This window comes from Rana temporaria, chromosome 12 (assembly GCF_905171775.1).
Source record: "Rana temporaria chromosome 12, aRanTem1.1, whole genome shotgun sequence".
NCBI classification, from domain to species: domain Eukaryota; kingdom Metazoa; phylum Chordata; class Amphibia; order Anura; family Ranidae; genus Rana; species Rana temporaria.
Genome location: NC_053500.1, coordinates 140383608 through 140409690, shown reverse-complemented (window position 1 = coordinate 140409690; position 26083 = coordinate 140383608). Strand labels below are relative to the sequence as shown.

The 26083-nt window shown below is 47.2% G+C and overlaps 1 protein-coding gene across 2 annotated transcripts in view; it reads right to left on the bottom strand.

Annotated features, from left to right (window-relative positions):
* SDK2 (sidekick cell adhesion molecule 2) overlaps nt 1–26083 on the bottom strand; it is a 582140-nt gene that overhangs the window by 178979 nt on the left and 377078 nt on the right. For both annotated transcript variants that reach the window (XM_040330991.1, XM_040330992.1), the window contains exon 3: nt 6496–6602. In XM_040330991.1, coding sequence (XP_040186925.1) covers nt 6496–6602 — 107 coding nt within the window. The remainder of the gene's footprint in view (nt 1–6495; nt 6603–26083) is intronic.

The following is a 26083-nucleotide window of genomic DNA, read 5'->3' as shown; positions in this document are numbered from 1 at the left end:
ATGAGGTGGCACTGAAGGGCACTTATGGGGGTGGCACTGATGAGGCAGCACTGAAGGGCATCAATGGGGTGGCACTGATGAGGGAGCACTAATATGCAGCACTGATGAGGCAGCATTGATAAGATGGTACTGATAGTGTGACACTAATGGGCACTGATAGGTGGCACGGATGGGTGCTAATGAGGCTGCACTGATGGGGGTGGCACTGATATGCAGCACTGATAGGTGGCACTGAAGTGCACAGATGGGGTGACATTAATGAGGAGGCACTAATATGTACCACTGATGGGCACTGATAGGTGTCATTGATGAGGGGGCACTGAAGGGCACTGATGAGGAGACACTAATATGCTGCATGGATGGGCACTGATATAGGCGGCACCGATGAGGCGTGGACTAGTTTTTTATTTTTACAATTTTTTTTTAATTATCTTTACAATTTATATTCTTTTTGTTATTTCTTTTTTTTTTTACACTGCCTTCTTTTACTTTGCGGGGGAGTGGCCGGTGTTCATGTTTTTTGTTTTTTTTCCCATGTTATTTATTTTTACCATTACATTTTTTTTTTTTATTATTTTTACAATTTATTTTCTTTTTTTTTACCATTAAATTTTTTACATTTTTTTTTACAATTTATATTCTTTTTTTTACCATTACAGTTTTTAAAAAAAATTTAAATTATTTTTACATTTTAGATTCTTTTTTTTTTTTTTTTTTACAATGCCTTCTTTTTTTGGAGAGGGGGGGGGGGGGGAATGGCCGGTGTCCATGTTTTTTTTATTTAATACAATTTTATTTTTTTACAATTTTTTTTTATTATTTTTACAATTTATACATTTCTAAACAAAGCCCTGACATCTCCCTTTTGAAACAGGGACAAATATATATATATATGGAACATAAATGAAGACGCAGACGCGCTCAGGTATGCAAGAAATGCAAAGTGTATTTCTCAACCCTGAACACTTCCGCTCAGAAAACCCCCAAATACTTCAATCGCAATGAACGCCGCCGCCTTCGCGCCGCTGACGGGAAACCAGTTCATGGTCAGGAGTTGACGATGCGATCATTTGTATTTTATTTTTTAAGGGCCACACCACTTTTGTGAGGAAAAAAAAGAGCAAATAAAAAAAATAAAGAAACATTGTATATAAAATTACTACACAAGTCGTAATGTAACTCAATGTTATTCAAAATGATCTTTTCTTTTCAATCTGCAGCAGCTGTCATCTTCTGTAAAATGCAATGTGGCCACCTGGAGGCGCTCTGTACATAGATGGTATACAGAGCGCCCCCCCAAAAATGCAATATGGCCACCTGGAGGCGCTCTGCACTTAGATGGTATACAGAGCGCCTGCCCAAAAATGCAATATGGCCACCTGGGGGCGCTCTGTACATATATGATATACAGAGCGCCCGCCCAAAAATGCAATATGGCCACCTGGAGGCGCTCTGCACATGGATGGGTATACAGAGCGTCCCCCAGAAATGCCATTTCCTGCTTATGTGATTGGCTCACTGATATCCCCAGAAGCCTGCACCAAGATACAAGTCACATTTTGGGCATCCCCTGCAACAAACTTTTTTGGTGAGATACTCCCAAAAGGGAAATCACGTCTAAAGGGGTGCAGACCCTGACACTCTTCCTCAGAGCTCTGCAGGTGCAGCAGCTGATTGATAATGATAAAGTCACTCCCACTCACATTCACTGGGCACATGGATACAGAGAAACAAACGGCTATTTCTTCAGAATAATAAAAGGAAGGAATCTGCTACAAAGTTTGTTACAATCCCTGCAATGTACAGAGATAACCCTGAGGGGGAGGGGGTGGGGGGGTTTATTCCTAACAAAAATTTTGTTGCTTTTTAGAAAATGAGCCCATGCTCTTCAGTGAACAGACATCGCTCAAGTCAGTATTTTATTTTGGTATTTACTACTATTATTATTAATAAAAATAATAATTATTAATACAATACTTCTGCTATTATTATTATTATTATTATTATTATTATTATTAGTATTATTATTAATACAATACTACAACTAATTAATATATTCTAATATTAGAAATAAAATAATTTATTTTATTTTCTAAAAAAAAAAAAAACAGAAAACAACAAAGTGAACAGACATCGCTCAGGTCAGTATTTAATTTTGGTATTTGTTATTATTATTATTATTATTATTATTATTATTATTATTAATAATGATAATAATAATAATAATAATAATAAATACAATACTAATACTTATTAATCAAATATTGTTATTAATAATAATTATTAATACAATAATAATGTATTAATAAAATAATAATAATTATAATTAATACAATGCTTCTACTATTATTATTATTATTAATAATAATAATAATAATAATAAAATAATATTATTATTAATACAATAATAATAATTATAATTATTAATACAATACTACTGCTAATTAATATATTATAATATTAGAAATAAAATTATTATTTTTTTTTTCTTCTAAAAAACAAACTGAAACAGAAAACAGCAAAGTTCACACAGAAGGAATCTGCTACAAAGTTTGTTACAATCGCTACAATATACAGAGATCACTGGGGTGGTTATTCCTAACAAAAATGGAGTTACTCTTTAGAAAATGAGCCCATGCTCTTCAGTGAACAGACATCGCTCTCAAGTCAGAATTTTATTTTTGTTATTATTATTAATAATAATAAAAAAATATAAATAATTAATACAATACTAATAATTATTATTAATAATAATTATTAATACAATAATCTATTAATAAAATAATAATAATAATTATTAATACAATGTTTCTACTACTATTATTATTATTATTATTATTATTATTATTATTATTAATAATAATAAAATAGTATTATTAATAATAATTATTAATACAATACTACTACTAATAATAATTATTATTATTATTATTATTATTATTATTATTATTATATTATAATATTAGAAATAGAATAATTTCTTTTATTTTCTTAAAAAAACACAGAAAACAACAAAGTTCACACATCCAATCCTTTTTTTCTTGTTTTTTTTTCTCATTTAGAAAATTCCTGTAGTATGACGCTCACAGCTGGAGACGGTTTCCATTGGTTTCTGTTGTTCTGCATTTTATAAAATGGGCCCCTATGGTGACCGGTGACAGATGCGGAATATGAAGGATATGTATTACCTGCGGGCGGTTTATCGCTTCAGCCGGAGTGATAAGAAGACGGTTAAAGTGAACCTGTCAAACATTTGAAATGTTCAAAAGTAAAAGCCCCCCCCCCCCCAAGGTTTTTTGGAAAAACATGCATCTCTAGGACAATGGATGGAGGGAATCCGAGCACCGGCTAATCTGGGGGGGGGGGGGCTGGCTGCAGGAGGTGCGCCTGCCCTGGGGACCGTGGTATCATGGGAGGTGGGGGGCACTGCAAGGAGATTGAGAGGGGAGGGGATTTGTGTTGGGAGGAGGAATCTGGGGGGCAGCAGGGGGTAATAAGAATTGCTCTAGGAGGGGACATTTGGGGGGGAGCTAGGAGTGGCGATTCAAAGATGATTTGTTTTGGGAAGGGGGGGAAGAGGAATTGTGCTAGGAGGGTCGATTTGGGGGGGTTATGCTAGAAGAGGCGATATGGTAGAGAAGGGTGGGGATTTGTGCCTGGGGGACACATTTTTTATTTATTTTTTCGTTTGGGGGATGATTGGGAGGTGTTTGTGCGAGGAGGGGGATATGTACTCGGAGGGGAAATGTAAGGGGTGGAAGATTTGTGCTAGGAGGGGTGAGTTTTTGGGGGGGAGGCATTTGTGCAGGGGGGATTTGGGCGACTGGTTGCATTTAATGGGGCAAACTGGCTGCGTTTAATGGGGCAAACTGGCGGTGTTTGATGGGGCAAACTGGCGGATATTGATGGGGCAAACTGGCGGATATTGATGGGGCAAACTGGCGGCGTTTGATGGGGCAAACTGGAGGAGTTTGATGGGGCAAACTGGCGGCGTTTGATGGGGCAAACTGGCGGCGTTTGATGGGGCAAACGGGCGAAGTTTGATGGGGCAAACGGGCGGCGTTTAATGGGGCAAACTGGCGGCGTTTAATGGGGCAAACTGGCGGCGTTTGAAGGGGCAAACTGGCGACGTTTAATGGGGCAAACTGGCGGCGTTTGAAGGGGCAAACTGGCGGCGTTTGATGGGGCAAACTGGCGGCGTTTGATGGGGCAAACTGGTGGCTTTTCATGGGGAAAACTGGCGGCGTTTATGGGGCAAACTGGCGGCGTTTGATGGGGCAAACTGGCGGATATTGATGGGAAAACTGGCGGAGTTTGATGGGGAAAACTAGCGGCGGATGATGGGGAAAACTGGCGGATATTTATGGGGCAGACTGGCGGCGTTTGAAGGGGAAAACTGGAGGCGTTTGATGGGCACAGTGGCTGCAATTGATGGGCACAGTGGCTGCGTTTGATGGGCACAATGGCTGCGTTTGATGGGCACAGTGAGGCTGCATTTGATGATTTTTTTTTTTCAGTTTGTTTGCGCCCGCCCAAAAATTTTGAGCACCAGCTGCCACTGCCTCTGATGTTCTCTGTGGTATCTGGTAGAGAATGGGAGTCTCGGGGTGGACATGGATAGAAGGACCTAGGGCTGGCTACACAGAATGGAGATTCCATTATAGGTGAAATGTATCTTTTCTGTTCTCATTTATTGTGGCGTTTCCATCTCAGAGGAGACACATTGTCCTCTCTACAACTACGCTGTCCATGTGTGTTACAGCAAGTGTCACAATCACATCAGCGGCCCGAGCGAACCGCGATCGCTTCACCTCTGGCTCTGCCCTCTCTTTCATTTCCTGCATTCAATCTCCCGCCGAGGACCTCAACTTTCACCCCTGGAACATCCGCAGAATATCTTCCATTGTGAGCGGGCGGCTGCTGGCAGAGAAAAGCTCTCAGTAGTCGCTGTTCGCCCCGTCTGCCGCTGACTCAGTTAGACTTCCTTTTAACCCATCTGCCCCCCCGACGCATTCAAAAGCCGGCGCCATCTGCACCAACCTAACCTCATTTCATCCTCAATGCAACTTCGGCATGAATAGGCCCATCGGCATCCCTGGGTAGGGTTTTTTTCCAACCCAAGTACTTCAATCGGAATGAACGCCGCCTTCGCACCATTTTATGGTCATAGGTGTCTTCAGGTGTTGGCAATGTGATAATTCGAAAGTCCGAAAAAGAAGAATAAAAATCCGAAAATTCAAATTAAAATGAAAAACATCGGAAACTCAGAAATTCGAAATTCGAAAATTCTAAAATTCCAAATTTTGAAATGTGAGAAAATTCAAAAATTTTTGAAACTCCGAAAAGAATAATAAAAATCCGAAAATTCAAATGAAAAACTCAGAAACTCGGAAATTCTGAATTTGATAATTCAAAATTTCGACATTTGAAAATTCTAAAATTGGAACCAGAGGATGGTGCTCAGCGGTGGGTAGGGGGTGGAACCAAGGGATGGTGTTTGGAGGTGGGTAGGGGGTGGAACCAGAGGACAGTGCTCAGAGGTGGGTAGGGGGTGGAACCAGAGGATGGTGCTCAGAGGTGGGTAGGGGGTGGAACCAGGGGACGGTGCTCGGAGGTGTGTAGGGGGCGGAGCCAGGGGACGGTGCTCAGAGGTGGGTAGAGGGTGGAACCAGAGGACGGTGGGTAGGGGGTGGAACCAGGAGACGGTGCTTAGAGGTGGGTAGGGGGTGGAACCAGGGGAACGGTGCTTGGAGTTGGGTAGGGGGTGGAACCAGGGACGATGCTCGTAGGTAGGTAGGGGTTGGAACCATAGGACTGTGCTTGGAGGTGCGTAGGGGGTGGGACCAGGGGACTGTGCTTGGAGGTGGGTTGGGGGTGGCACCAGGGGACTGTGCTTGGAGATGCGTAGGGGGTGGGACCAGGGGACTGTGCTTGGAGGTGGGGTGGGACCAGGGGACTGTGCTTGGAGGTGGGAAGGGGTGGGACCAGGGGAAGGTGCTCGGAGGTGGGTTGTGGGTGGGACCAGGGGACTGTGCTTGGAGGCGGGTAGGGGGTGGGACCAGGGGACTATGCTTGGAGGTGGGTAGGGGGTGGGACCAGGGGACTGTGCTTGGAGGTGGGACCAGGGGAAGGTGCTCGGAGGTGGGTAGGGGGTGGAACCAGGGGATGGTGCTCGGAGGTGGGCAGGGGGTGGAACCAGGGGACTGTGCTTGAAGGTGGGTAGGGGGTGGAACCAAGAGACGTTGCTCGAAGGTGGGTAATGGGTGGGACCAGGGGAAGGTGCTCAGAGGTGGGTAGGCGGCAGAGACAAGGGGTGACTCAGAAGGGGGGGGGGTTCCTGCACCTATTTTCTCAGAAAAAAAGCCCTGGGAACAGTGATTTGTATTGTGGAGCCCCTCGCTGGCATGAATTGCAGCGCTTCTCTCTTCTGAGGACCCTCGTGGTTTGTTCACTACACACAGCACTGCAATGAAGAGATAGAAATAGGGGACTTACAGGCCACCTGGACCTCGGTCTGCCTCTGCAGCAAAGCGCCCAGCCGGTTCCTCACGATACAGCGGTAATGGCCGGCGTGCGTCCTGTCCAGCGAAGTGATCATGTACCTGAAAAGAAAGAAACGACCAATGAAAATCCGAATCATCATAGAAGAGGAGATGCTTCATTTAAAGGGCAGCTAAAAAAAATATATAAAAAAGAAAAAAAATCACAGAAGACCTTATAATAACTTTACGAGTGATGTCACAATATACCGCAATTGTATAATTTTCTGAAAAATCTGCATTTTTTATCATTACAAATCCTTTTATCCTTCTTATCCCAGCCTGGACCAGGCTGATGCTGTAGGTCCCAATGCAGGTCTCCTGGTCATGGGTGTGCAGCACCCCCTCATCTCCGCCTCCCCTGGTCTCCGCATTCAGCAGACTCCAGCAGCCTACTCCAGCCCTCCTCTGGTCCTCCTCCAGACTGTGCTTTCTGCTTACCAGCTCCTCCCCCCCAGCATTTACCGACAGGTAATTGGGGGTGTACTGTAATGTAGGGGAGGGTGGGGGAGTCTTGACATCTGATGTAAGGGGGAGTGGGATGCTCTAGGTATCTAGTCTTATAGATACAACTGGCCCACACAAGGCTGATGTGGCCCACCTGGTCTATGCTAACTGGTAAAGACGGGTGGTGTGTCTGTGCATGAACAGGGATCTGGTACATGTAGACACCCCACAGGGTTCCTACCAGGTTCTGTAGACCTGGCAAAGACATGCAGTGTGTCTGCTGCTGAGCCAGGTCTCTATAAAAGATGGCAGACCTTGGGAGGTAAAGTGGCAGTATGGAAGCGGAGAGGCACAATGGGTGTTTGGGGGCACTGTGGGACACTATGGTTGGCTGAAGGTTCTTCAGAATGTTGTGTTGGGGGGCACTTTGGAAGGCTGGGAAGCACTGGGAGGTTGAGGGGGCACTATAGAGGGCTGGAGGTTCTACAGCATGTTCGGGGCACTGTGGGAGGTTGGGAAAAACTTGTAGAAGCTGAGGGCTCTCAGGGGACCTGGGAGCATTTAGGACCACTATGGATGGTTTGGGGGCACTGTGAAGGGCTCTGCAGCAAGCTTTTTGGGTGGCTGGGAGGTTGTGGGGGGGCATGGTGAAGGCTGAGGGCCCAAGGTGCCTCTTGGGGGCACCTTGGGAGGTAAATTGGCAGTATAGACGTTGAGAGTCACAATGGGAGGTTAGCGGACTGTGGGAAACAGTTGGAGGTTGGGGGCACTATGAATGGCTGAAGGTTCTTCAGTATGTTGCGTTAGGGGGCACTTTGGGAGGCTGGAAAGCAGTGTGAAAGGTTGAAGTGGGCACAATGGAGGGCTGGAGGTTCTACAGCAGGTCTGGAGGCACTGTGGGAGGTTGAGGGGGACTGTGGAATTCTATTGTGAGGTTGGGGGCACTATGAGGGGCTGGAGGTTCTACAGGTTTGGGGGTACTGTGGGAGGTTAAGGGGGACCGTGGAACACTGTTGGCAAGTTGGGGGCACTATGGAGGCCTGGAGGTTCTACAGCAGGTTCAGGGGCACTGTGGGAGGTCGGGAAGCACTGGGAGCTATGTAGACCACTATAGAAGGTTGGGGGACACTGTAGAGGGCTGGGGGCTCTTAAGCAAGCTGAGGGCTTTGTGGATAGCCAGGTAGCACTGCTGAGGGCTGGGCGCTTGTAAGAAGGATGTTGGGAGCACCTCGGGAGGTAAATTGACAGCATAGAAGCTGGGAGGCACAATGGAAGAGTTGGGGCACTGTGGGACACTGTTGGAGGTTGGGGGCACTATGGATGGCTAAAGGTTCAGCATGTTGCGTTGGGGTGCACTTTGGGAGGCTGCGAAGCACTGCGAAGGGTTGAGGGGGCACTATGGAGGGCTGGAGGTTCTACAGCAGGTCTGGAGGCATTGCGGAAGGTTGAGGGGGACTGTGGAACACTGTTGGGAGGTTGGGGGCACTATGGAGGGCTGGAGGCTTTACAGCAGGTTCGGGGGCACCGTGGGAGGTTAAGGGGAACTGTGGGACACTGTTGGGAGGTTGGGGGCACTATGGAGGGCTGGAGGTTCTACAGCAGGTTCGGGGGCACTGTGGGAGATTGGCAAGCACTGTAGAAGCTGACGGCGCATTGTGGGCCACTAGGGAAGGCTGGGGGGCACTGTGTGGTAAAAGGGATCTTCAGCTGGATGGAGGCTCAGGAGTAGGGAGGGTACAGCCCAGTTGTTGAGAAACATTGATCTAGTAGGTATATTTTTCATTTTTTTTTTCTTCTTTTGAGACACGGAAAATATTTTTTTACTTTTTGGGGGTATGGTTGGCAGACCTAGGTTCCTTATTAACACAGGCCTTGTTCCTCCCTGTGACTGTACAAGGAAAGGAGAAGAGGTGTGATAATTAGCCCATCTCGTGTCGGTCAGTCCAGTGATTGAGCAGAGGCAAATTAGGCCGGCCGCGAGGCCCCTGTGAGTGCGAGGCCTTAGGCGGCCGCCTAATTAGAGAGCCGCCTCTGTCTCTGTCTCTCCGATCAGCACGTTCCTTGACTTGCAGAAGACTTGATTGGCTCCTTGTGCTGCTTCGGCCTTCCCCTCTTCCGAGCTCTGCTGTACAGAGAGGTCACATTTAACAACGCAGAGCCGCATTATCTGTACATAGAGTTCAGCTTCGAAACTGAATACAAAGTGTCAAACATTTCTTCCATGCGCTAATTGCGTTAATAGGAACGTTACATTTTCCATGTACTGAAAATATTCCGGCCGCCCTTTCACCACATCGAAGGTGAAGCACACAAAACGATTGCCTCCTATCAGACCCGGGCAATCCTCTAAAGTCTATTTATACCCACCATGCACCCTGGCAGCTCATTAACCCTTTGCTGGACTGACACAGAACGGCTGTGTTATATAAGTCTCTGTATTGGGGGGGGGGGGGGGGGGGAAATCCGGCGGTACGGGAGACAGATATAATTATTTAGGTTACATAAATCACCCTGAAAATTCTAATTAGAGCAAATAAAATCCATTCAGTGAGCAGAAAATACTTATCACCTGCTCCAGGCTTACGATAAGCTTATTGTGGAATCCGTGGAGACAAAATGGCTTCGCTGCCAATTTAAAGACATAAGCGTGGACGGGGTTACCCCGGGTGAGGAGGGCGCGGCGCTCCGCCGACAAGGGAATCCGATTCCCTTTATCAGCTAAAAAATAATATTTTTTTTTTATATGCAACAAAAATAAATAAATAAATTATGTAACAAGGCGAAGAATTGGTGAACTGCGGTAACCCCGGTGCCTGGCTGTCCGGCACCGAGGAAAACTCGAATTTAATTTGGCTGATTGGGCAGTGATGAGCACGGGGGGTCCACGAGGGAACCTTTAGACCCCTTACAGTGCATCTAAACCAGGCCTGGATCTAGGGGGCTGCTGAGGTGGGCTGCGCCCCACCCAGGTTTGAGTTATGCCCCTCTACCAGGACTGTGGGCCATGACCCAGTCCCCAATCTCCGGCACAGGTTCCCCAATCTCCGGCACAGGTTCCCCAATCTCCGGCACAGGTTCCCCAATCTCCGGCACAGGTTCCCCAATCTCTGCCACAGGTTCCCCAATCTCCGCCACAGGTTCAGCCAGGCACCGGGGTTACCGCAGTTCACCAATTATTCGCCTTGTTACATAAATGTTTTATTTATTTTTGTTGCATATAAAAAAAATATATTATTTTTTAGCTGATAAAGGGAATCGGATTCCCTTGTCGGCGGAGCGCCGCGCCCTCCTCAGGTTCCCCAATCTCCGGCACAGGTTCCCCAATCTCCGGCACAGGTTCCCCAATCTCCAGCACAGGTTCCCCAATCTCCAGCACAGGTTCCCCAATCTCCAGCACAGGTTCCCCAATCTCCGGCACAGGTTCCCCTCATTCTCTTTCGCATTGGTCAGTTGTTAGGGCCGCCAACATTCTTACAAGCGATGTCACATGGGTATCCTGCCCCCGGCATTTACAGGAAAGTGGAACATCCTCCATCCATACCTGTAGCCGGCTTCACATTCCCATTGCCCACTTTCTGCCCTCCTGGTCCTGAGAGGTACAGGGGCATATTGAAGAAGACAGTAGATGTGGGAGGGCATTCTGCTGAGGACTCCTGATGTAAGGGGGAACGCTGAGGACTCTTAAATGTAAGGAGGAACACTGAGGACTCCTGATGTAAGGGGGGAACGATGAGGACTCCCGATGTAAGGTGGAACTCTGAAGGGGACAGATGATGTAAGGGGGAACACTGAGGACTCCTGATGTAAGGGGGAATGCTGAGGACAGATTATGTAAAGGGGAACTCTGATGGGGACTCCTGATGCAAGAGGGAACGATGATGGGGACAGATGATGTAAGGGAGAACACTGAGGACTCTTGATGTAAGGGGGAACGCTGAGGACAGATGATGTAAAGGGGAACTCGGATCAGGACAGATGATATAAAGGGGAACTCTGAAGGGGACAGATGATGTAAGGGGGAACACTGAGGACTCCTGATGTAAGGGGAAACGCTGAGGACAGATGATGTAAAGGGGAACTCTGATGGGGACAGATGATGTAAGGGGGAACTCTGATGGGGACAGATGATGTAAGGGGGAACTCTGAAGGGGACAGATGATGTAAGGGGGGTCACTGATGGGGACAGATGATGTAAGGGGGAACACTGATGGGGACAGATGATGTAAGGGGGAACACTGAGGACAGATGATGTAAAGGGGAACTCTGATGGGGACAGATGATGTAAGGGGGAACACTGAGGACTCCTGATGTAAGGGGGAACTCTGATGGGGACTCCTGATGAGCCATGATTAAGGGGAACAAAAAATCTGAGATTGAACCCCTAGCAACCTATGTAGAGTTTTTCCTGGAACCCTAGTTGAGAAACCCCACTCTAAATGTGTATCACTCTAGCCCAGGGATCTTCAAACTACGGTCCTCCAGCTGTTGCGGAACTACACGTCCCATGAGGCATTGTAACACACTGACATTCACAGACATGACTAGGCATGATGGGAATTGTAGTTCCCGGAACAGCCGGCGGGCAATAGTTTGAAGACCCCTGCTCTAGCCCATAAATGAGAGCTAGATTGGGATAGAACACCTAGCAACCTCTGGAGGAACCCTGGCCTGGTTGAGAAGCCCTGACCAAGGTGTTGTGATCTTCTCCCGGCTTTGTAACCTCTTCCCAATGAAAGAACAAATGTTGCGATGGTTCCCAGCTCCGCCCCCAAGTCTCCCGCTGCCCTCTCCATCACCTCAATAAATCTGAGGTTCCAGCGGCACGAGCCAGTCTCCTCTTATAACGGCGACAGCTGCAACCTCTTGTGCGGGAAATTGAATTTCACCACGAGAGCCCTCCAGAAGACGCCGGCAGACATCGAATTTAAGCAGGCCGCCCCTTTAACTCTTAAAGGCCCCCCCCCCCTGTACACGGCACTAATCTGCTTTTTTTTTTGCGTCTTTTCAAAGTTATATTCCGAACGTCGCCCCGGGCTCTCCCGTCTCCAGCAAAACAAAAAAAAAGTCTCTGAAATGACGGTTTCGGCGTCTTCCCGCCACACCGCTCCGCTGCGTGAACAATGCCTGCTGCTGGCACTCGCCCTAATTGTATCAGGTGCCATCTGTTTTGTTGGGCGGCGAAGGGGGGGGGGAGGGGCTCCTCTCATTGGCAAGGACAGAAGGTTTGAGCGGTTCCAGCGGCCTGGGCTGCCCGCTTTAAAAGTCTCACTTGTCATCTTTCCACAGCTGCGTCGCACAGGAGGCCGCCGCCACCGCCGAGCCGCGAAGACGGTGTCAGCCGCATCCTGAGAGGGCGGAGAAGCCGCTTTAATCTCCCTCTCCTTGGGACGGGGAAGTTAATTTTCTCCGGAAACTTTTTTTTATCGCCGAGGCCTAAGGGTGACTCCGGGGGGGGGCGGGAACGTTCGACTTTAAGCGACTCTCCGGAGGAAGCGAGGGGGAGGCGGTAATAGCCGTGCCGCGGGTTTCTACAGATAATTGCCCGGCGTTACTGTACATAAAAATAACACGACGCGACCGCGGCGCCCACAAAGAGACGATTAAAACTAAACAACGCCGGCGCATCACGAGGAACAATTAAGAATAACGAGGAAACAAAATACTAATTAGAGGAACAATCGAAGACCATTTCTTCATCGTTCTCATCGTTACGTTCCATAGTTACTATTCTTCTGCTATGAAGGGAAATACAGGCGAGGAACGAGGAACGTCACCCCGCTGATTAATAAAACAAATCCCTTAAAGTGGACCTGTCATCAGATACATATTTTAATGTTGGGTGCATGGAATTGTAACCCAGGTATTTATAAAGTTACAATGTCTGCAGAGGCAGGTCTTTAATTAGGCGGTCGCCTAAGGCCTTGCACTCACAGGGGCCTCGCGGCCGCCTAATTTGCTCGTTGGAGGAAGGGGAGAGCCCAGCATCGGGAAGAGTGATGGCACTTGCCCAGTGGCGGTTCGTCCACAGAGGGCGTTGGAGCGCCGCCCCCTCTGGCTCTCGCACCGCATTGCATGAATCAATGTTATTGTCGCCGCTGCCGCTGGTCTATTCAGATGGCTGGACCTTGAGCGCCGCCCCCTCTGGCTCTCGCACCGCATTGCATGAATCAATGTTATTGTCGCCGCTGCCGCTGGTCTATTCAGATGGCTGGACCTTGAGCGCCGGCCACCTGAATAACGGCAGCTGGTTGGCTGTACGGAAGTGCCATCAATTGTTCCGAGTACAGCCCTCAGTATCTGGAAGCTTATCCAGGGAACGTACGGCGGTGCGTTCCTTGGATAAGACTGACAGGCGTCTCAGACAATCAGGTTGACCGGTTCTGGCTACCGGTAACCTGATTGGCTGAAGCCATCGAGGGACGTGGATGGCTAACTCCAGTAAAGGTAAGTGCCGGGCGGGGGGCATTTTACAGGGCACATCGGCGACGAAGGGCACAGTGACATCAATGGGCACAGTGGTGACAATCGGCACAGCGGCATGACTGGGCACAGTGGCGACAATTAAAGGGCACAGTGACATCAATGGGCACAGTGACGACAATTAAAGGGCACAGTGGCGACAATTGAAAGGCATAGTGGCTGCGTTTGATGGCATGGCACAGTGGTGACAATTGATGGCACAGTGGCTGCGTTTGATGGCATGGCACAGTGATTGCATTTGATGGCATGGCACAGTGGCTGCATTTGATGGCATTGCATAGTGACTGCATTTGATGGCATGGCACAGTGGTGCGAATTGATGGCACAGTGGCTGCGTTTGATGGCATGGCACAGTGGCTGCATTTGATGGCATGGCACAGTGGCTGCATTTGATGGCATGGCACAGTGGCTGTGTTTGATGGCATGGCACAGTGGCTGCATTTGATGGCATGGCACAGTGGCTGCATTTGATGGCATGGCACAGTGGCTGCATTTGATGGCATGGCACAGTGGCTGCATTTGATGGCATGGCACAGTGGCTGCGTTTGATGGCATGGCACAGTGGCTGCATTTGATGGCATGGCACAGTGGCTGCATTTGATGGCATGGCACAGTGGCTGCGTTTGATGGCATGGCACAGTGGCTGCGTTTGATGGCATGGCACAGTGGCTGCATTTGATGGCATGGCACAGTGGCTGCATTTGATGGCATGGCACAGTGGTGCAAATTGATAGCACAGTGGCTGCGTTTGATGGCATGGCACAGTGGCTGCATTTGATGGCATGGCACAGTGGCTGCATTTAATGGCATGGCACAGTGGCTGTGTTTGATGGCATGGCACAGTGGCTGCATTTGATGGCATGGCACAGTGGCTGCATTTGATGGCATGGCACAGTGGCTGCATTTGATGGCATGGCACAGTGGCTGCATTTGATGGCATGGCACAGTGGCTGCGTTTGATGGCATGGCACAGTGGCTGCATTTGATGGCATGGCACAGTGGCTGCATTTGATGGCATGGCACAGTGGCTGCATTTGATGGCATGGCACAGTGGCTGCATTTGATGGCATGGCACAGTGGCTGCATTTGATGGCATGGCACAGTGGCTGCGTTTGATGGCATGGCACAGTGGCTGCATTTGATGGCATGGCACAGTGGCTGCATTTGATGGCATGGCACAGTGGCTGCATTTGATGGCATGGCACAGTGGCTGCGTTTGATGGCATGGCACAGTGGCTGCGTTTGATGGCATGGCACAGTGGCTGCATTTGATGGCATGGCACAGTGGCTGCATTTGATGGCATGGCACAGTGGCTGCATTTGATGGCATGGCACAGTGGCTGCGTTTGATGGCATGGCACAGTGGCTGCAATTGATGGACACAGTGAGGCTGCAATTTTTTTTCCGTTTGCGCCCCCCAAAAAATTTTGAGCACCAGCCGCCACTGCACTTGCCTGTGGGGGACCAATCTCCTCATGCAAGGACTCCACTAAAATGTTTATACTTTTTCCCATTATGGGCGTGAGTGGGGCCTCATGTATAAGTTTTGTCCTAAGGCCTCACAAAGCCTAGTGTCGTCTCTGACAGTCTGATCACCGGGGGGGGAGGGGAGACTGAGGAAATTCCTCCTCCTCCTTCTACAAAGTTACAATGTACAGTCTGATCACTGGGGGAGGGGAGACTGAGGAAACTCTTCTTCTCCTCCTTCTGGCACACTGCCATACTTATGGCGGTGGCAGTAAAAGCCTTAACGTATCCCAAGCTGGCCCCAGAATTTTTACCACCCGGGTGCAGCAGAGGGGAGCCATTTCCAGGTGCGACCTTCGACCTTCCAGGACTGACCCGAAACCAAATCATCAATTGTGGGTTCCCTCCCCCCTTCAAAGCCCTTGTTGAGTCTTCGCACAAAGGTTTGTCAATAGGAACATCTCGGCGCCGTGTCACTTTGATGCGACGTCAATGAGACCCGAAGATCAAGAGCTCCTCATAACTGCCATAGACGCGCCAGGAGTCTGTTATCTCAGGTGAACGGCTTTGCGCATTTCTTGTCGTTTACCGCTCCGTGTTGACGTATACCTCCCCGCCATGCTGGGTTTTTTGACAGTTTAGGATCCGCGCACTTGAATACACGTCTTAACGCCGGCTACATTAAAGCGCCTCTGAAATCAAAAAGTGAAGGTTTTCCATTATGGATCCTGACGAAACGCGTCAAGATAATTTAGAAGTTTTTATTAAAATTTTCACATTAATTATCCCTTTTGGAGTCGATTCTTTACATTCACACAGAATGGCAGGCGCTACAACATGAAGTGCTATTGGCGCAATGTTTGATTCTCATTGGCCGCTAACCCAGGAGAGCCTCTTCATATTAATGTGTCACTTTGTATCCAAATAGATACACTTAGGAGCCGGATGTATCTTGTTCAAGAGTAACACGAGTATCGTCTGTCAAGGATATCCTGACAACAGGCCTGCAAAGTGGGGGATCGGTTTCCAACCCTCTTGTCGGGACCTGGATCGCCCGCTGGTGGTGCCGCCGCCATTCACAGAGTTGAAGGGTGTAGTTCTGCTCTCCACCAGCAGATGTCTCTCAGTAGCCACCAGATCCAGTAATTATTCTCAACCTGAAGGTGGCTGCTGGGAAGATATATAACCCCTCTACTGGCTTCCCTCGGGGCCGTCAGTGTTTTCCCTGTGTGCCAAATACCCAGATACTGTACCCTGTACCCCAATACCTTATATCTGTCCCCCTTCTTCCTGATCCCACTTCTGGATCTCTTTTTGTATAAACTGTTTTGGTATTGGTGTATTAGTATATGACTATTCGTATATTGGTATCAGTCAGTGCCGGCCCAAGACATTGTGCTGCCTGTGACCAAGAATGAAAATGCTGCCCCCCCCCCCCAGAAAAAAAATCACGCCAACCAAAAGGCCCCCACATTCATTATTTTATATCATGATAACTAAAGGGGACCTGTCATGGCTCTACACATGTATAAAGGAGTATAAAGGGGACCTGTCATGGCTCTATACATGTATAAAGGAGTATAAAGAGGACCTGTCATGGCTCTATACATGTATAAAGGAGTATAAAGAGGACCTGTCATTGCTCTATACATGTATATAGAGGACTTGTCATTACTCTTTACATGTAAAGGAATATCAAGAGGACCTGTCATGGCTCTATAAATGTATATAGGACTATATAGAGTACTTGACATGGCTCTATACATGTATAAAGAAGTATAACGAGGGCCTGTCATGGCTCTATAGATGTATAAAGAGAACCTGTCATGGCTCTATACATGTATATAGAGGACCTGTCGAGACTCTTTACATGTAAAGGAATAAAAAGAGGACCTGCCATAGCTCTATAAATGTGTATAGGAGTATAAAGAGGACCTGTCATAGCTCTATACATGTATAAAGAGGGCCTGTCATGGATCTATACATGTATAAAGGAGTATAACAAGGGCCTGTCATGGCTCTATAGATGTATTAAGAGGGCCTGTCATGGCTCTATACATGCATATAGGCGTATAAAAGGACCTGCCATGGCTCTATACATGTATCCAGGAGTATAAAGGGACCTGTGATGGCTCTATACATGTATAAAGGAGTATAAAGAGGGCCTGTCATGGCTCTGTACATGCATATAGGCGTATAAAAGGACCTGCCATGGCTCTATACATGTATCCAGGAGTATAAAGGGACCTGTGAATTGCCGGAGGCCACAATGTCTTTTGCGCAAACTAATTAATGTACGCTAATTGTGGGGTTTTTTGGTACCAAAAATATGTAGAAGAATACATATTGGCCTAAACTGAAGAAAATTTTTTATTTTTCCAAATTTTGGGGATATTTATTATAGCAAAAAGTTAAAAAATATATATATTTATAGCACAAAAAATAAAAACCGCAGAGGTGATCAAATATCACCAAAAGAAAGCTCTATTTGTGGGAAAAAAAGGACATCAATTTTATTTGGGTAGCGGAGCTGGCGGAACGGGCTGGCGGGCATCAGTATGCTGCCCCCCTAAAAGTGCTGCCTGGTACCCATGGTACCACCTGTTCTCATCATAGGGCCGGCTCTGGTATCAGTATATTAGTATTGATATATTGGTATCAGTATGGTATTAGTATATCAGTATTAGTATATTGATAATAGTATATTTGTATCAATACTGTATATTGGTATCAGTATATTGGTATTTGTATCAGTAATATTATATTGGTATTAGTGTACTGGTATGAGTATAAGTATATTTACAATTAGAATATTAGTATCAGTATATTAGTACAGTGGGGATCGAAAGTTTGGGCACCCCAGGTAAAAATTTGTATTAATGTGCATAACGAAGCCAAGGAAAGATGGAAAAACCTCCAAAACCCATCAAATTACAGATTAGACATTCTTATAATATGTCAAAAAAAGTTAGATTTTATTTCCATCATTTACACTTTCAAAAATGACAGAAAACAAAAAAAATGGCGTCTGCAAAAGTTTGGGCACCCTGCAGAATTTCTAGCATGCACTGCCCCCTTTGCAAAGCTGAGACCTGCCAGTGTCATGGATTGTTCTCAATCATCGTCTGGGAAGACCAGGTGATGTCAATCTCAAAGGTTTTAAATGCCCAGACTCATCTGACCCTCCCCCAACAATCAGCACCATGGGTTCTTCTAAGCAGTTGTCTAGAAAACTGAAAGTGAAAATAGTTGTCGCTCACAAAGCTGGAGAAGCTATAAGAAGATGGCAAAGCGTTTTCAGATGTCAATATCCTCTGTTCGGAATGTATCTAAGAAATGGCAGTCATCAGGAACAGCGGAAGTTAAAGCAAGATCTGGAAGACCAAGAAAAATATCAGAGAACAGCTCGCAGGATTGTGAGAAAAGCAATTCAAACCCCACGTTTGACGGCACGATCCCTCCAGAAAGATCTGGCAGACACTGGAGTTGTGGTACACTATTCCACTATAAAGAGATACTTGTACAAATATGGTCTTCGTGGAAGAGTCATCAGAAGAAAACCTCTTCTACGTCCTCACCACAAAAATCAGCGTTTGAACTTTGCAAATGAACATATAGACAAGCCTGATGCATTTTGGAAACAAGTTCTGTGGACCGATGAGGTTAAAATATAACTTTTTGGGTGGAATGAGCAAAGGTATGTTTGGAGAAGAAAGGGCACAGAATTTAATGAAAAGAGTGTAGAGTGTAGTGTAGTGTAGAGTAGAGTGTAGTGTAGAGTGTAGAGTGTAGTGTAGAGGGTAGTGTAGCGTGTAGAGTGTAGTGTAGAGTGTAGTGTGTAGAGTAGAGTGTAGTGTAGTGTAGAGTGTAGTGTAGAGTGTAGTGTGTAGAGTAGAGTGTAGTGTGTAGAGTAGTGTGTAGAGTGTAGAGTGTAAAGTGTAGTGTGTAGAGTGTAGAGTGTAGAGTGTAGTGTGTAGAGTGTAGAGTAGTGTGTAGAGTGTAGAGTAGTGTGTAGAGTGTAAAGTGTAGTGTGTAGAGTGTAGAGTGTAGTGTAGTGTGTAGAGTGTAGTGTAGAGTGTAGTGTGTAGTGTGTAGAGTGTAGTGTAGAGTGTAGAGTGTAGAGTGTAGTGTGTAGAGTGTAGAGTGTAGAGTAGTGTGTAGTGTGTAGAGTGTAGAGTAGTGTGTAGTGTGTAGAGTGTAGAGTGTAGAGTGTAGTGTAGAGTGTAGTGTAGAGTGTAGTGTGTAGAGTGTAGAGAGTAGAGTGTAGTGTGTAGAGTGTAGAGTGTAGAGTAGAGTGTAGTGTAGAGTAGTGTGTAGAGTAGAGTGTAGAGTAGTGTGTAGAGTGTAGTGTAGAGTGTAGTGTGTAGTGTAGAGTGTAAAGTGTAGTGTAGAGTAGTGTGTAGAGTGTAGTGTAGAGTGTAGTGTGTAGTGTAGAGTGTAGTGTGTAGAGTGTAGTGTAGTGTGTAGAGTGTAGTGTAGTGTGTAGAGTGTAATGTGGAGTGTAGTGTAGAGTGTTGTGTAGAGTGTAGTGTAGTGTAGTGTGTAGAGTGTAGTGTAGAGTGTAGTGTGTAGAGTGTAGTGTAGTGTGTAGAGTGTAGTGTGTAGAGTGTAGTGTAGTGTGTAGAGTGTAGTGTAGAGTGTAGTGTAGTGTGTAGAGTGTAATGTGGAGTGTAGTGTAGAGTGTTGTGTAGATTGTAGAGTGTAGTGTAGAGTTGAGTTGTTCCCCATCAGCGGTGGAAAGTCTCGGATGGAGGAAAATAGGTCACCCGGCTGAACTGCAACCACAGCAGCTAATCTGGCTTTATCCCGACGCCGCTCTCCCTTTTGGGCTCCTGCGCTTTATTAGGGATGTTTAATAGGCTTATGGTTGCAGCCGGTAATCCCGGTATCTCCTCAGGCCAATAACACAGGCACTGCCGGCTCTGTATCCGTGACAAGCAGATAAAAACAAAGTGCCCGGGCTTGACGAGATCAACTCTCTCCCTGATAATTAACCCGGGTGTCCTCCTGCCATTTGTGGGCCGGGGGAGGGGCGGGGGCAGCGCGTGGAACGCGTCCGCCAAATAATCATTGTTTTCAGTTTAGAGGGAAGAATTCTATCACACCATCATTAATATGTAGAGATATGTCTGATTTTTTTCTTGTTACTATTTTTCTTTCTATTTCTCCTATTTTTGTATATATATTGGTTAAACCAGATGGATTTGTGTGTTTTTTTTTTAAACTATGTAACAATTTTTCCTTTTCATTGTTTCAATTGTTTCTGAGCCTCTCCATGACAACGAGCGGCTTTTCTGCATTCTAGGTATCAACTAACCACTACACAAAATGCAGCTTTGCCATTGGCTGCTCAGGCACAAGCACTGCATCATAGGGAGGAGGCCACACGCTTCCCCATACTTGGAAGCGGGGCCGGTACAAGATTGTGCAGAGGGGGGAATGGGGGAGGGGGATTTATGCTAGGAAGGGGATTCAAATTTGCAAAGGAAAGGATTTATAGTTGGAGGGGGAGGGTGAAGGGGGGGGGGGGGTTGTGCTAGAAGGTGGTGGGAGGATTTGAGCAGTATGGGGTGTATTGGTGGGGGGCAACGATTTGTACTGGGAGGGCGATTTGGAATGTAGAATGTAGAGTGTAGAGTGTAGAGTGTAGTGAGTAGAGTGTAGAGTGTAGTGTAGAGTGTAGAGTAGAGTGTAGTGTAGAGTAGAGTGTAGTGTGTAGAGTGTAGAGTAGAGAGTAGAGTGTAGAGTAGAGTGTAGTGTGTAGAGTGTAGTGTGTAGAGTGTAGAGTAGAGTGTAGTGTAGAGTGTAGAGTGTAGAGTGTAGTGTGTAGAGTGTAGAGTGTAGTGTGTAGAGTGTAGTGTGTAGAGTGTAGTGTGTAGAGTGTAGTGTGTAGAGTGTAGTGTAGAGTGTAGTGTAGAGTGTAGTGTGTAGAGTGTAGTGTAGTGTGTAGAGTGTAGAGTGTAGTGTGTAGAGTGTAGAGTGTAGTGTAGAGTGTAGTGTAGAGTGTAGAGTGTAGAGTGTAGTGTGTAGAGTGTAGAGTGTAGTGTGTAGAGTGTAGTGTGTAGAGTGTAGAGTGTAGAGTGTAGTGTGTAGAGTGTAGTGTGTAGAGTGTAGTGTGTAGAGTGTAGTGTAGAGTGTAGTGTGTAGAGTGTAGAGTGTAGAGTGTAGTGTAGAGTGTAGTGTAGAGTGTAGAGTGTAGTGTGTAGAGTGTAGAGTGTAGTGTGTAGAGTGTAGTGTGTAGAGTGTAGAGTGTAGTGTGTAGAGTGTAGAGTGTAGTGTGTAGAGTGTAGTGTAGAGTGTAGAGTGTAGTGTGTAGTGTGTAGAGTGTAGTGTGTAGAGTGTAGAGTGTAGAGTGTAGTGTAGAGTGTAGAGTGTAGTGTGTAGAGTGTAGAGTGTAGTGTGTAGAGTGTAGAGTGTAGAGTGTAGAGTGTAGTGTGTAGAGTGTAGTGTGTAGAGTGTAGTGTGTAGAGTGTAGAGTGTAGTGTGTAGAGTGTAGAGTGTAGTGTAGAGTGTAGAGTGTAGAGTGTAGAGTGTAGTGTGTAGAGTGTAGTGTAGAGTGTAGTGTAGAGTGTAGAGTGTAGTGTGTAGAGTGTAGAGTGTAGTGTGTAGAGTGTAGTGTGTAGAGTGTAGAGTGTAGTGTGTAGAGTGTAGTGTGTAGAGTGTAGAGTGTAGTGTAGAGTGTAGAGTGTAGTGTGTAGAGTGTAGAGTGTAGTGTGTAGAGTGTAGAGTGTAGTGTAGAGTGTAGTGTAGAGTGTAGAGTGTAGAGTGTAGTGTGTAGAGTGTAGAGTGTAGAGTGTAGAGTGTAGTGTGTAGTGTGTAGAGTGTAGTGTGTAGAGTGTAGAGTGTAGAGTGTAGTGTGTAGAGTGTAGAGTGTAGTGTAGAGTGTAGAGTGTAGTGTGTAGAGTGTAGTGTGTAGAGTGTAGAGTGTAGAGTGTAGAGTGTAGTGTGTAGTGTGTAGAGTGTAGTGTGTAGAGTGTAGAGTGTAGAGTGTAGTGTGTAGAGTGTAGAGTGTAGTGTGTAGAGTGTAGAGTGTAGTGTGTAGAGTGTAGTGTAGAGTGTAGAGTGTAGAGTGTAGAGTGTAGTGTGTAGAGTGTAGAGTGTAGTGTGTAGAGTGTAGAGTGTAGAGTGTAGAGTGTAGTGTGTAGAGTGTAGAGTGTAGTGTGTAGAGTGTAGAGTGTAGAGTGTAGAGTGTAGTGTGTAGTGTGTAGAGTGTAGTGTGTAGAGTGTAGAGTGTAGAGTGTAGTGTGTAGAGTGTAGAGTGTAGTGTGTAGAGTGTAGAGTGTAGAGTGTAGAGTGTAGAGTGTAGAGTGTAGTGTGTAGAGTGTAGTGTAGAGTGTAGTGTAGAGTGTATTGGGAGGGCGATTTCTACTTGGAGAGGGTGAATTTTTTTATGGGAAAATTTATGTCCTGCAGAAGGAATTTGGGTTTAGGGGATTTTCTAATTTTTTTTTGGGGGGGGGGGGGTGCAATTTACAAAATGTAAGGCTGAGAGGAAGGGTTTAATGCCGGACACAAGTGCATTGTGTGTAAAGGCTAGCCAGAGCAGGCTGCCCAAAAAAACGCACATTTCCTATTCCCAGCAGCGCCTCCAGCAGCAGAAATCAGACCGGTGACTTAGGCTTTTCCCCGGTGTTCTCCTTTAAATCCACAAGAATAATCAGCACAGTCTCCCCGCTCATTGAATGGCTCTTCAGTCTCTTCCCTTCGGAAGGATATTATCCGTTCCTTTATTTTTTATTTTTTTTCCTCGCCTCTTGATGATCCATTTCAGCGAGAAGTCTTATTAACACTTACACCTTTCGTATTGTGGTCTTTGATGGAGAGCCGGAGGGGGACCTGAACCAATCACAGGGAGGGACAATCTTCAAAAAAAAAAGAGATAAAAAAAACCAAGGATGAAATTCAATCAAACGCGGAGCACAAAGGGCCCAGAGCGGATACATAATGCGTGTGAAATTAGAGCGCGCAAAACGCGCACAGTGGCCGCCATCCTTCTCCTTTGTGACGGTTGTGGCTTTACATGGATCCCGCTCTGTGTAAGGAAAGAACTCCCATCACTCACCCGGCTACCTTCCAAGCAGAGATACAGGACTTTATAAGTATACAGCGAGAAAACAATAACCGGACACTGATGGTAAAGTATAAAATAAAATAAGTGCTCATAAAAGGAACCGCTATGCATTTCTATGAAAAATGTACAAAGCAGATGGAACATCGACATATAAGCAACAAACCAAATGGGATATTTAACATAGAATTAGGTTTATTTCCATGGTTGGATCTAGGGGTTGGGGAGTGCTGAGTTGGGCTGTGCCCCCCCAGTTTTCAGTTGCATTTCCCCCCTTCCCTTGTTGGCTCTGCCGACTCCTGTACACTACCCTACTGACCCCTGTACACTGCCCTGCTGACCCATATCCTCCATCCTTAGAACCCATGTCCTACACCCTGCTAACCCATGCACACTGCCCTACTGACCCACGTCCTCCATCCTTATGACCCATGTCCTACACCCTGCTAACCCATGCACACTGCCCTACTGACCCCTGTACACTGCCCTGCTGACCCCTGTCCTCCATCCTTATGACCCATGTCCTACACCCTGCTAGCCCATGCACACTGCCCTACTGACCCCTGTCCTCCATCCTTATGACCCATGTCCTACACCCTGCTAACCCATGCACCCTTCCCTGCTGACCCTTGTTCTCCACGCTGCTAACCCATGCACACTGCCGTTCTCTCCCCTGCCCTCCACCATGCTGACCCCTGTCCTTCACCCTTCTGACCCCCTTACCCTTCCCTGCTGGCCTCCCATCCTTTGCCATGCCGACACCCTGTACACTGCCCTATGGATTCCCTTACACTCCCCCGCTGACCTTCCATTCTCTCCCCTGCTGAACCACTATACACTGCCCTGCTGACCCCCTGTACACTTCCCCACCGATTCCCATAAACTCCCCTACTGACATCCTATCCTCTGCCCTGCTAACCCCCTGTATACTGCCCCATTGATTCCCTTATACTCCCCTGCTGACCTCCCATCCTTTGTCCTGCTGACCCCCTCTACACTACCCCTGTACACTGCCATGCTGATCCCTGTCCTTCACCCTGCTGACTCCTGTCCTACACCCTGCTGACTCCTGTCCTACACCCTGCTAACCCCTGTACACTGCCCTTCTGACCCCTGCCCTTTGCCCTACTGACCCCCTTACACTCCCCTGCTAACCTCCCTTCCTTTGGCATGCTGACACCCTGTTCACTGTCCTATAGATTCCCTTACACTCCCCTGCTGACCTCCCATTCTTTGCCTTGCTGACCCCCTGTACACTGCCATGCTGACCCCCTGTACACTGCAATGCTGAATCCCTGTACATTGTCCCCGCTGAACCCCTGAAAACTGCCACGCTGACACCCTGTACACTGCCCTATTAATTCCCTTACACTTTCCTGCTGACCTCCCATTCTTTTCCCTGCTGACCCCTGTACACTGCCTTATTGATTCCCTTAGATTCTCCTGCTGACCTGCCATCCTTTGCCCCACTGACCCCCTTCTCGACTCACTGCCATACAAACTGCTAACCCTAGCCTCTGCCCAGCTGACGCCCTGTACACTGCCCCACTAACCTCCCATCCTCTGCCCCCCTGATATTATTTTACTGCACCCCCACATCAGACAGGCTAGGTCCAGCCCTGTTTATTTCTAGGAATTTCCCGTTTAAATACATTATTTTTTGGGAGTCTTTTTGTGGTCATGTTACTGTGCTATCCCCAATACTGGCCCTTTCCCTGGCAGGGATTGCATGAAGGACTAATGTCAAGGCAGGAGGGTCTATGGACACCATATGGGTTGGGTTGCACTGGGCAGCCTTATCCAATGCAGTCATATTGCATAGACAAGCTAATTTGGCTTGAGTCCTATGAGTTCAGATCGCACCTAAGCTGATAAAAAAAAAAAGAAGTGGAACGTGTTCTACTTGTGTCAGTGCAGCATTATGAGATGCAATAGACAGCATGGCAACCTGCTGGGGTGAATAAAGATGAATGAAATGTCACTCTGTGACATTTTAATAAAGTTGAAAAAAAGAACAAAAGTAAAAACAGTATGAGTCCTTTACAATGGATTGGCACCAATCCCTTCACAGTGCACACTATCACCCGTGTGTATATATATATATATCCATCCCAACCAGTCATGACATTCTGACCACTGACAGGTGAAGTGAATAACATTGATGATCTCATTACAATGGCATATGAAAGTGGGTGGGATATATAAGGCATCAAGTGATCATGTTGTTCGTGAAGTTGATGTGTATAAAGTGTAAGGATTGGAGGGACTTCGACAAGAACCAAATTGTAATGGCAAGAGACTGGGTCAGAGCAACTCCAAGACTGCAGCTCTTGTGGGATGTTCCCAGTCTGCAGTGGTCACGACCAACCAAAAGTGGGCCAAGGAGGTGGGGTGGGGTTGGGGGGAGGTGGGAGGGTCAATGATGGTGGTGGGGGGAGGGAAGGCTAACTGACAGAGGTGGGTAAGGAAGGCTCAGTGATTGAGGTGGGGAGAGAAGGTTTATTGATGGGGTGGGGAAAGAAGGATCATTGATGGAGGTGGGGAAAGAAGGCACGTTGATGGAGTTGGGGAGGGAAGGCTTATTGATGGAGGGGGGGGGGGGGGATCATTGATGGAGGTGGGGAAAGAAGGCACGTTGATGGAGGTGGGGAGGGAAGGCTCATTGGTGGAGGTGGGGAAGGGAAGGCTCATTGATGAAGGTGGGGGAGGGAAGGCTCATTGATGAAGGTGGGGGAGGGAAGGCTCATTGATGAAGGTAGGGAGGGAGGGCTCATTGATGGAGGTGGGGAGGGAAGGCTCGTTGATGGAGGTGGGGAGGGAAGGCTCGTTGATGGAGGTAGGGAGGGAAGGTTCATTGATGGAGGTGGGGAGGGAAGGTTCATTGATGGAGGTGGGGAGGGAAGGCTCATTGGTGGAGGTGGGGGAGGGAAGGATCATTGGTGGAGAGGGAAGGCTCATTGATGGAGGTGGGGAGAGAAGGCTCATTGATGGAGGTGGGGAGGGAAGGCTCATTGGTGGAGAGGGAAGGCTCATTGATGGAGGTGGGAGGGAAGGCTCATTGATGAAGGTGGGGAGGGAAGGC